Source organism: Chelon labrosus (genome assembly GCF_963514085.1).
Source record: "Chelon labrosus genome assembly, chromosome: 16".
Classification (NCBI taxonomy): Eukaryota; Metazoa; Chordata; class Actinopteri; order Mugiliformes; family Mugilidae; genus Chelon; species Chelon labrosus.
In genome coordinates, this window is record NC_140349.1 from 9794235 (window position 1) to 9806238 (window position 12004).

The following is a 12004-nucleotide window of genomic DNA, read 5'->3' on the forward strand; positions in this document are numbered from 1 at the left end:
CCTAAGTTAGAGTTTTAATCTTTGCTTTTATCTCTAATACTGTGGTCACAGCTATTTTAGACCTAAGAGGAAACAGATATTTGGTGGAAAGCATCTTAAAAGTTGTATTTGAGAGAATTAAAACAGTGAAGAAGAACAAAATGCACTAAATTCTGTATTGAGTGTATAAGTTAAGTCCTAGTTTTGTCACAGCTGCGACAGTGAAGAAATAAAACAACACATTTTTCAAACTCAGATTTTTATTAGTCAGTACAAAGAAACAAAACTGAAGGCGATCATCTTCCTTCCGGCCAGAAATGCACATCTTCTGCGTCGGCGTCGGAAAAGGCTGGGAAAAAAAAATAACTCACACCTCTCTCTCTCTCTCTCTCTTTCTCTCTCTCTTTGACTGGACTTGTGCCGCTTTCATTCAAGGAACTTAACGAGACGTTAAAACTAAACGGCGAATGGATCGAGCGAATCGCTTCACAAGTAAAACATAGCGGAGATGGAACAAGGAGAAAAATAATTTCCCCTCCGTATAGACTAGAAACAGAACCTCTGAGACACGCTCTTGGTTTGGTTTGTCTTACTCAAAGTGGACTTTAAATTGATGCTTTTCCGAAAACGTTACACTGCCGATGTGGAAGAGAAGAAGTCAAAAGTGCTCCCTGAAAAACTAAACAACTACATTCTTTTGTTTCCTTCTTAGCAAAAATAACTATCTTCGGGTTCAACTTGGGAAAAAAAAATTTGACTAGTTGGCTTAACACTTGACTGCATGCACACACGCATACCATGCACACACGCTGACCTATTTCTAACTGACGCTTAATTACATATTTAATGATTCATACCGGAGCAAATAACACAAATAGTGAATTATATATATCCACCTCTTATTTTCTTTAATCTTCCGTCTTCACTCTTCAGCCCTCTCACTGACTTCTTTATGTCTCTCGGTGTTGCCTCCTCAACCCTCGGAAACATCCTTTAGCCTCCGCCGTCTACAGTCGTCTTCTGGCAGCTTTTGATTGCTGATAATTCTTCTACAGTCTAGCTTTGTATTCTGAAGCCCACCCATATCTGCACTTCCGTCCACAACGTTTCAGGTGTGGACAAGCAACAGTCTGCAGCAGCTTCTTTCGTGAACAGGTAACGGTCAGTACCGTGGGGGTAGAAAGGGTCTTTTAGGGGGGAACATTGGACCACCTCCTCTTGGACCCGGACGCTTGCCCCTTAACCTCGGATCGGGGCCGTGGAACCGGAGGAACGGCGGACGTGGGGGTCCTCTGGGGCGTGGGTGATGCGCTGGGTGGGGAGGACGAGGTGGAGGTCTCAGACCGGGATGGCGCATTTCGTGATAAGGTGGTGGTCTCCTTGGAGTGTAGTGCGGAGGAGGGGCGTTGTGCTGCTGGAAGTCGTGGCCGTGGTAAGGGTCCTCTGAGGGTGAGTGAGGGGGTATGAGGCGGCCTTGACCTCTGGGGTAGGGGTGTTGAGGACTGTCCGGGCCGTAATATGAATCATCTGGGTGGTGGTAAGGATCTTCCTCGAAGTAAGCGGGGTCACGTTGATGGGGGTCACTGTGGTAATGCTCGGGCTCCTCCTGGTAATGGAGGTCATCTGGGTGAGGGCGTGAATCCTCAGGTGGGTGCTGCCGCGGGCGATGTTGGTCAGCGTCATACATCCTCTCATCTGGATGAAACGAGGACTTGTGCTGATGGTCATGGATCACTAACCCACTGAGGACACTGTCCACTCTTGCCCTAATACCGTCCCTTATCCCCGTATCTGCGCCAGGAAACGGCTGCTGCTCTGGAGGAATCATTGCGTCAAAGCCATGAGGAGGAGGGGGAGGGGGTAACTTTGGGACAGGGGGGAGGGAGCTTGTATAGAAAGGAGAAGATCCGGTGCCCCCCTGCAGTGAGGCCATCCCTTGGGGCTTCTGAATTGGCTCTGATTGGTAAGGATAATGCCCTGATGCCTGGTTTTCTCTAGCCCCTCCAGGCACATGGTAGCCACCGGGCTGCTGAGAGCCTCCCCCTGGGAACGTGTCACCAAACCAACTCCTTTCACTCGACCCCTGAAAGCCCTCAGCTGTCTGCACGCTACTGGCGCTGCCTGGGGCTCTTTCTCCAGGCACCGGCCCTTGTGCTTGTGCAGAAATCTGATGGTAATGTGCAGCTGGTGCGGTAATCCCGTGCTCTGACATGTCCTGTTTGCCATAAGGGTATGGCTGCCCGTTCTGAGACACACCCGGCTGCAAGTGCGTTTGCAGATGTAGATTGTTGTGCTGGCTGCTATTCTGGTATGCGATAGGTGCCGTCTTTGCAGTTTCACCAACAGATGACTGATTCATGCTGGAAGCAAACGGGACCACCGCTGGCTTGTCCATGATCTCATCTTGAGTCGGGGTGCCACCGCCTTCATCCCGCACGGGTGTCCCACCCTGGGTGTCTGCGCCAGTGACTGGGCTGAGACTATCCCCTCCCAGAGTCGTGTTTCTAGGGAAACCCAGGTCGAATGCACTAAACGCAGTGTTCCCCTGCAGGAAGTTATGGATTTTAGACTCTAAACTCTTAGAAGACACAGACGGTTCAGTCTCCGTTGTCAAATCCATGTCTCTGTGAAGAGCCTGGACCAGAGCAGAGGCTGCGTTGGAAGTCTGTGCGGGTGCCTGGGTACCTGAGCTCTGCCTTACAGTGGAGCTGGATGAGAAAGGCACGGGTGGAACCAAGGAGAGAGACGGGCTCTGAGAGGGCGCCGCTGACGCAGGTGCGGGTGAAGAAGAGGGAAGGATCTTGTCTGTACTGGAGGAATCTGAGGTGACATTAGCAGATGAACTGCTCAGAAGAGAGGTGATGCCTAAGGGATGAAAAGAAGAACACACAACGTTATTTTGAGCAAGTGTGCTGCTATTAATGTATGATAACCAAACAGTTTGACTCCTTGTTCTCACCCTCAATGCTGCTTTGGCCCTGGACTTTGGACAGAGCGCTGAGGAGATCTGCAGGACTCACGTCCACCTTGGAGAGGAGTTTGACCAATGAGCTTGCATCCTGGGAAGCCACAGGTGCAGCAGGTATGGTCTTCACAGAGGAGGGAGCAGCAGGAGCAGCTGTAGGAGGATCCTCCAATAACGGTCCTGGAAGACAAAGAGTATTTCTCATTTGTAGTATAAATCACAGCATAGTGGTTAACTAATCAAACCTTTACTGATACTGTATGAGACAAAACTATTACAAGAAGATGCTGGGACTTAAACCACATACAACGATCAGGCATAGCATTATGACCACCTTCCTAATATTGTGTAGGTCTTCCTTGTGTCTCCAAAACAGTTGTGACTCATCAGAGAATGGACATGGGCCTTCTGAGGGTGTCCTGTGGTGTCTGGCAACACAGTGTTGTTAGTGGGGGGCCTTTGGATCCTATGAGTTGAGGGGAGGGGCCTCTGTGGATCATCCTACAGATAGTTGATCAGTTTGGGATCTAGTGAATTTGGAGGCCAGGTCAACACCTTGTGCTGTTTTTCATGTTCTTTTTAGTTGTTCCTAAACCATTTTTGTGTGTGTGTCAGGCTGCATCCTGCTGGGGATGGCTGCTTCCATCAATCAGTCTCATTGCTATGGGGTGGGGGTGTCTGATCTGGTCTAGGTGGGTGCTACATGTCTAAGTAACATCCACATGAATGAATGCCAGGTGCAAAAGTTTCCCAGCAGAACACTGAATTGTCACAAGATGATCAACGTTATTTACTTCTCCTGTCCATGGTCATAATGTTATGCCTGATCGGTGTGAAAGTGGGACAAGGAAAAAGAGTATTTTTTTTGTATGTTTTTATTAACATATTGTGAAAGTGCCAATAAACACGACTTGAATCTTAAAAGCAGAGGCAGTGTTGTCAGGTTCAGTCTTCAGTATCAACCATCAGCACTCACCTGTGTTCTTGGTGACAGAGCTTAAACTGTTGAGGATGGAGCCAATTTTACCCACATCAACAGCAGGAGCTGCAGGAGCGGCTACGGGGGCCGTGACCTTCGCGACGGGCTTTTCGGCCGCTACTGATGGCTCGCTTTTTGCAGGCAGCGGAGTGGACACCTCAGGGTGACGGACAGATCCCATCTGCTCCTCGACTGGGGAAAGAAATGTGACAGTGAAAAGCGGTGAGAGGGAGTTCGGACAAGCGAGCTGTCAACGTAATGACACAGAGCTGATGCGGTTAGTTTTGGATTTGCTTTTAGGCCACGCAGTAATTTCGTTACTGGTGATTTTTAGGGCAGGAGAAGCCCATTAAGTGATGAATCAGCGGAGAGGACTGTGCTGCTGAAAATATTGACACAGTCTGACACCAGAGAGGTCCTCTTAAAAACACCTGTGACTTATAAAGGCGGATTTATGTTGACACAAGACGTTAACAAGTGCTCGCACAGCAGGTGTTGTGTTTCACGCACTGATAGCGACACCGCCACCACAATGCGAAATGGATAAAGGGAATCTGAACAAACTTACAGAAGAAGAGTAATGATCAGTAAACTCGATATGAGGTGACTTGCTGTTACATTCAACTAGCTTTGTCCCTGTAGCTGCTCCTTAAAGTACAACTACAAACCAAATACTACATATATTGCATTTAAAAGCTCTTATTATGAGGGGCATTAATCGCCACCCTACTCCTTACCTATGATGCCACCACTGTCCATTTCATCCTCCGAGAGCTCCATGTCCTCCACTATGCGGTTGTCGGCCTGCCCGAGAGCCTCCGGGCGTCTGGGGGATCCTCCTGGCGAGGACAGAGGACTCGGGGCCGGCGGCTCGGCCTCGTCGTCCATAGCGGAGCCGTCGAGGTCCGGATCCGGGTGCGACAACTCCAGACTGTGAAAAGGAGACTCTGAGCCCGTCGGAGACGGTGCGTCTGCAGAGGGTGAGGGGATGGGCGACTCGTCCAGGTCTGGCAGGGTGGCCTTCAGGCTGTCCAGCTTACGCTTCAGGTGGGACACCCGGTTGGCAAATGTTTGGTAGGCCTTGAGAGAAGATAGGATTATTTTTAGTTTTTTTTATTTGGGTTTTCATTGACACACATTCTCTGCATAACTCTATGTTGAGGCAAAGCCCTGTCCACATGTAAAGCTATTTGTTAATCTCTTTGTAGCCGACAGCTGGTCTCTAGTGGTCCAGGGGTTGCCTAGGTAACCAAAGAGAACATAGAAATATTGCTCGTGTACAGACAGAGCTAGCTCTTCTTTCCATTACTGCTCTCTATGTAAAATGAAAGTATCATCAACCATGCCACCACCTTTGGATGCTCAGGGACGTGTGTTTGCATCATGTCAATCCACTGGTTTCTCACCTATCACACTACAACTCCCTGAATTTTATTAAACTTCACTGGTCTTCTGTCGCCCTCATGCAAAACAAACACCCCTCTGCCACTTACATTTGCAACAATTTTGACCTCCTTGTACTGCATCTCGTAGAAGATATCTGCGTGGCTGAGAGCCTCCATGAGCGGAGGTCCCGTTTTGCTTTGTTTGTCAAAGAACTTCACAAACTCCTGCAGCTGCGCGCTTCCTTCCTCAAAGTCCTTGGAGAATTTTTTCCCTCCGGCCTTATCTGTGAAAGCCAAGCATAAACGGAGGAGTTTGTAAAGGACAGAGACAGTAAAAACTTGGCTTCTCTTAAAGCCGAGACCTGTGCGTGCGTGTTTGCGTGTGTTGCACGAGGTTAAGCAGTAAAAGATGATTTAAACAGGCACCTTTGAGTCTCTTCAGGGCATCAGAACTGCAGATGTCAACCCTCATAGCTGCCAGCTGTTTTTCTCTGAGGTCAACCTCCTCCAGAGATTTCTTGTACTTGGACAGTTGGTCAATTAGCGCCTGGGGCTAAAGCAGAGGGAGCAGCCACTCAGAACATCAGGTAAATGGTACATTTGAGTCAAGGACAAAAGGAGGAAGACTGAGCTTGTAAAAAAAAAAAAAAACGGTATCATCATGCTTACCACAAACTCGGCGACGATCTTGGACTGTAGATCCGCTTTGGACTCAACTGGAGCTTTAAAATATAAGAATACAAATTAACAAAATGCACCGTGTCTTGGGCTGAGATTATAGAAAGAGAAAGAAATCATTAGTGTGCTTACTTTTCTGCTCCACCGGTGTCTCGGGAGGGGACTCCTCTTTGACTAACACACCTCTAAGCTCAGAAATGAGCGTCCCTGAATACACTGCCCTTTCCTCCCAGATGGACAGTATCCTCTCCACCGATGTAATCACCTTGGGGTTACTCTCAGAGCTGGAGAGAGGAGAGGGGATGGCAGAATAAGAACGAGAGGCACTAGAGATGTATCCTCTTTGATATAATGGCGCTTGCTTGACTTTGAGGCATGGCGCTGACTGAACAAGACAAATGCAAGGACAAAGAAAGGAGGACTGTCCACTCTGCAAAAACCATATTTAAACACGTGACTTACTTGACCAGCAAGAGGGCTTCTGGGAGGACCTCGGCGAAGGCCGTCCGATAAACAATGGCATTTTTCCTTTTACAGTTCTGAATGACATCGTTGGCGAGGTACAACAGGTTGAGTCTGTGTGAGGCATCGGCTGTGAGAGCAAAGAGAGACGGTCACGTTAACGAGAGGGCAGATGTTCTGTAAGGAGAGTCTCATCTCTTCAGACAATCTTTTAAAGATTTGTCAGCATCCGCAGCGCTTAAACGTATAGATTAATTTTACTGTTAAATGATTAATCACCTACTCTATAAAAGCTCAAACTGACGAGCTAATCTACTAAATTATTCTGGCAGGTCGCCAAACCAAAAACATACACTAACATGCCATTTCATTAGGTACACTACTCAATATGAATGCTTATGAAGGTTATGGTATTAAGTATTTATTTAAAACAACTGAGAGAGCTGTTGATTCAACCGTGCATTTCATTTCGGAGGCTGTGGTTTGGCAGCACTATTGAACTGCGCTGTGTTGTACCGACACGTTTCTATTATTTCGACAACCCCATGTTAGCCAGAAACACTTTAATTCAATCCAAACTACATCCTCCAAAATGCTCATGTGCTGTTTCAACATAAACTGAACAATATAACCGTCACGAAGGAGGATTTAGTGGAGGACTGTCATATTACAAAGCTTTTATTTTTTACTACAGAACCTAATGTTTTCAGTGAATAAACATAATTTGTAGTTTGATAATAAATGAGAAACCAATCTAAATTACTTTGACGCTGTAAATGTAAAAAGCTAACCCCAAACTGTTTATAAGATCTAAGCAGGAAGCTTACAGAGAGCTAAAAACCCTATTTGTTGTTTTCATACAAACAGGGTATCATTTTATTCAATTTGATATCAGAGCCAACAACATAGTACTGGAACAGACACCAAATCAATACTGTCAGTCTTTCAGAGTGAGTAAATTTTTTCCACAAAACCCGTTCTTTAATTCACCAAAGCAGGCAAAACTAAAACATCGTGCACAATCTCATCCAAACTAAGTGAATAAATCTAACCAAACATTCTCTGCCTCGGACCTCACTGCACACACACATACGTCAAATAATAAAGACACAATAACGAGCAACACAGACACAGTTTAAGTCATTTCTGCACCGCTGTGAAAGATCTAATATACAAAGTATGCATTTTTTTTTTTTCAAATCTCAACTCGCAGCCAATAAATTTACACTCAAAAGCAAACTGACGCAAATAAACAACACAAACAAGGTTTTCATTGACTTCCTATAACTCGCCAGTTAACAGATGAAATTCACGTTTCCTGTGTGACAGTTACAGGGTGAATAAAAGTCTGAGTTTCAATTCAACGCATGGCAAGTGGACAACTGCCTTTTAGTGTCAGACTGACATTTAACAGAGTGACTTATTTAAAAACTGATAAAACCGCAATGCCAACACCAAGCTGTAAGAAACCCAGACAAGAGCGACTCAAAGTTTTTACAAACTTCAACACCTTCACAAAGCACAGGAGTAAAAATAAACGCTTGGCAAAGAATTAATATGTATGCATCATATATTGCCCGTAAACGTACAAGGAATTAGTTCTCTTTGTTCAAGAAAACATGGAGCGGTGAGCAGCCATGCAAGGCCCCGAAGGAGTAGTTTAGAAGTTTAAGGTGTTGCTCACATAATCTCAGCCAACAACAACATCATCATTATCTGCAGCCATGACAGATAAAGTATGAAAGACAAAAAAAGACAACCAAAATTTAACAAATGCTAGTGCTATAGAATAAAAAGGAAAGTGTGTAGTTAAAATAATTTGTGACTGCGTGTTTTACTGCTACTGTTAATAGAACGAATACAAAAATAAATAAAAATGACCACTACAGCACTGAGACCATGAGCAGATGCCTGGAAGGGATTGGAAAAGCAGCATAGAAGAAATAAGTTTCAGAACAATATGCAACAGCTTCTATTTCCTGTTATATTCCAACTGTTTTTCCATAGTTTCATCTAAAATGCTAACTGATAAAGGTTATTAACATTTCCCAGAGACAAAATGATATCTTTAAATAGCTTGTTTAGTCGGACCAAACCAGAGCTATTTAATTTATAATGAGATAAAACAGAAAACGGCAGGACTGACCTAAAATCATTTACTTATCAATTAAAATACTGACTAACTGACTCGTTTACGGCCTGTTTCAGTCCTTATTTATTCACTTACATATTTAAGGTTTTATTTACTTGAAAAAGTGCAATAGTCAAGTTGTTGTAATAGCTGTCCATGACATTCAATTCATTTAATAAATATATGTATTGTTATATTTATCGTCTCTGTGTTTCAACCATGTTTTTTAAAGCATTAATTGACACAGATTACTCCAACATAAGGCCATCAACATGCCAATTATTAATGAACTTTATAAACACGTAGAGAATAGATGGATGTATTTAATCTAAAATCGCCTGATAACATAAAATATCTCAACAAAATTATCACTCAAAGTTAATTATCTGAATTTACACTTCAATATTAATCAGTTTATTTAGTCAATAAAACGTGTAAAGTTCAGTCAGCTTTGTTACCAAGGCCAAAAGATGACTGATGAATTTGAGGAAACAACACCCTGCTCTACCGCAACCGTGGATTGAGAAGCACAAGTTATTGTTGCTAATAAATTTAAACACTCCCCAATAGACCAGTAACAAACACCGCGATCAGTTCTCTCAATCATCCACTGCTAAATGCTTCCCACGCTCAGAAGCAAACACAAACAAAAACAGACAATTTTTAAGGCAATAATAACTGCTAAGACCTCACTCGAAAGTAAATTAAATAATTGTTTTAGATACAAACTTAGTGATCAACGGGCAGCAATGCAGTTTATCAAACCTGTTCAAAAAGATGGGATTACTTAGTTTTAATTTAACGACAGCCATTCTCAAGTCTCATCTGAAAACAAATTAATTTAGGGGCCATGAACCGTGACTTTAGTTTGGAGGAAACACATTTAGAGACGTATGTAAATTAAAATAATAAGTATCACAAAATGAATAAATGAAGACACAAGATTATATGATAATCCAGGACTCGGTAGATTATGTACTGCAAACTTTGTGATTAATGTCAAAAAATAAAAAATAAAAGGAACTGATGATGAACACTGAATTTGTGTCAGGGGGACACTTTACCGTAATGGAAACACTATTTTTGTGTAACACGGCAGTTAACGAAACAAAAATCGAGCATCCCCTTTAGCTACAACTTTTACCTAGCAGTGTGTAAGACTGTCCGATCAGCACAAGAGATAAAATTAGTTTACAATAGCAAAAACAAAAGTGTTTCATAACGTGGGAAACAGTCCCACTAGAACCAAAATGTCGGCATACAAGGACTTTACTTCACTGGCTGCTGGTTCTGCTCAGAGGAGCGCACGTTTTAAACTCCACCGTTTCCCGGCGTTACAGGCAAGGATAAAAAAGTAAAAAGCAGTAAAAAAATGATTTATTTTAGACACTTTACAGGCTGCGGTTGGTGTATGCAAACCCCCCCAAAAAAGCTAAAGCTGGAGCAGCAACTGTCAGTTGAGCAGGCGGTGAAAGCTACTCACATTTCTTCAAACACTTCATCCAGTGACGCACAATCAGACTGTGGTACTTCTTGTTGTCGATGCACCACGTTGAGAGTCCTTGAATGGAGTCCATCGTGTTGGTGACGCCTTTAAACTTCTTCTCCAACGCGGACTCCAGAGAGCCGCCAGAAGCCGCCCCGGCCCCTGCTCCCGCTGCCATGTCCAGTGGATCTCCGCGCCGCTCAGCTCTATCATTCCAGTGGCGGATGAACTTAGCCGAGGCTAGCACTTAGCCTAGCATGCTAGCTTCATGTAGCGCAGGCACCGCCGCGTTCAGCAGCCGCTCATCTCCCACTGCGATGTTACGAGGCGTGAATGTTTTTCTGCGCCGCTACCAGTTGATTCGCTTGTTTGGAAATTGCCCACGTGGAGCTAATAGTTAATATCGTTAAAGGCTAAAACTTAGCGCCTGGCGACATCCTGTATGTCTGTTTACTCGTTGCTGGCAGCGGGGGTGATGAAGAATACTTCCGCAAACACGACACGATTATGGCGCCACCCAGTGTCCCGGAAGTTAATTATGATTAGCGCCCCCTGCTGCCTGCTAACGGTAACTTATATTACTGTATATTTGCTGTATAGTTATATAATATACTGTACACATAAAACTAAGTGCACGTGCAATAGTGGAAGAATAATTATTTTACTGTTAAAGTAACAATGCAAAGGTAAAATGCACCATTTGTATGAGCAAAATTACCAATATTGGTTTCTAAATGCTAATGTGGTAGTTTAATCTGCATGTAAAACCATTTTTACTTGTAATAATAGGGTTTGCACAAGTGCATTAACGCTGACTTTACTTCATTAAGTGTCCCAGTGAGTCATGACAGTGAACCAGCATGCGCAGAAGCATAACTTCCCCTAAGTGGAATGTGGCCATTGTTAACACGGCTTTGCTTTCTGTACTGTGACAATTGCAGACCTCTGCTGTGAAGGTCTGTTACATAACACAGTATATTAACTACAGCTAGAATATACTGTAGATGTTGTGCACAATGAAAAATGGTCGCTAAATAAAATCCTGATTTTCCAGTAGTACCGGTCTGTACTTATCAGTCATATGGAGCACACCGTGTTCCACTGACAAGACGGCGTGCAAAGACTTGTGCAATTATAAAGTGACTGATTTAAACTGCAACTCGGTTCATGCATTATATATATATATATATATATATATATATATATAAAAAAGATATGTTCAGATTCAGCAACAAGTTTGCAGGAAATGTAGGGTATTTCATTCCAAAAATCAACAAACGTGTTAGATTTTTTGATGAACCACGTAATTCCTTTAATGTACAAAAATAAGTGTATTTGTCAGGCAATTGCCAGTAATGATAATTTCATTATCACAATTTAAATTAAAAGCAACACGGACAGACAACTGTGACATAAGTTTTAACTCCTATTTCACAAATGAAGTGTCAACCCGGCACAGAAAATTGTGTAATGTACACGACACTGTTGTTCTCTGCCTTGTTAAGGTTAATAACATAGTTTAGAACTCGTAAATCACTAATGACGCAGCTGGAGAAAACTGCAGCAGCACATTTGGTTTGCAACGACACTTGTAGTGAAATGATGATTTTATCACCGCCAGTTAAGAATACACTTTTTGTGCAGGCAAGACTATGGTTATCTTCATGTGTGTAAGGCTGACTGATGACGAACCACCAGACATGAAACATCATTTGACACGGACGCCACATTATTTAAAGAAAAAGTGGTGGCACAATACCCCAATGCTATAAAAATAAAAAAAAATAAAATAAAAGAAGCGATGTGTTCAGGAATGGAAATTGTTTTCTTTAGCACATCTCCATGATGCTTCTTAATCAACAGTGAAGCACGTTCAGTGTTCAGTGTTTGGAGTTTTTCATCTGAAAAGGCAATAAGTTGAATTTACTACCTTCCAGAT

The 12004-nt window shown here is 43.5% G+C and overlaps 1 protein-coding gene across 5 annotated transcripts in view; it reads right to left on the minus strand.

Moving 5' to 3' along the window:
- Positions 1-10652, minus strand: part of LOC311501592 (CUGBP Elav-like family member 3) — a 42154-nt gene extending 31502 nt beyond the window's left edge. For 3 of the 5 annotated variants that reach the window (XM_084563506.1, XM_084563507.1, XM_084563505.1), the window contains exon 1: positions 876-1126. Coding sequence is in view for 2 of the 5 variants with exons in the window: in XM_084563504.1 (XP_084419630.1) it covers positions 1142-2844; positions 2939-3124; positions 3921-4115; positions 4661-5003; positions 5417-5592; positions 5735-5861; positions 5978-6030; positions 6119-6270; positions 6449-6578; positions 10063-10243 (3246 nt within the window). In the remaining 3 variants the exon portion in view is untranslated. Of the gene's footprint in view, positions 1-875; positions 2845-2938; positions 3125-3920; positions 4116-4660; positions 5004-5416; positions 5593-5734; positions 5862-5977; positions 6031-6118; positions 6271-6448; positions 6579-10062 lie in introns of those variants that run through there. The other 2 variants (XM_084563504.1, XM_084563503.1) reach the window with 1 other exon arrangement.
- Between the last annotated feature and the right edge of the window lie 1352 nt (positions 10653-12004).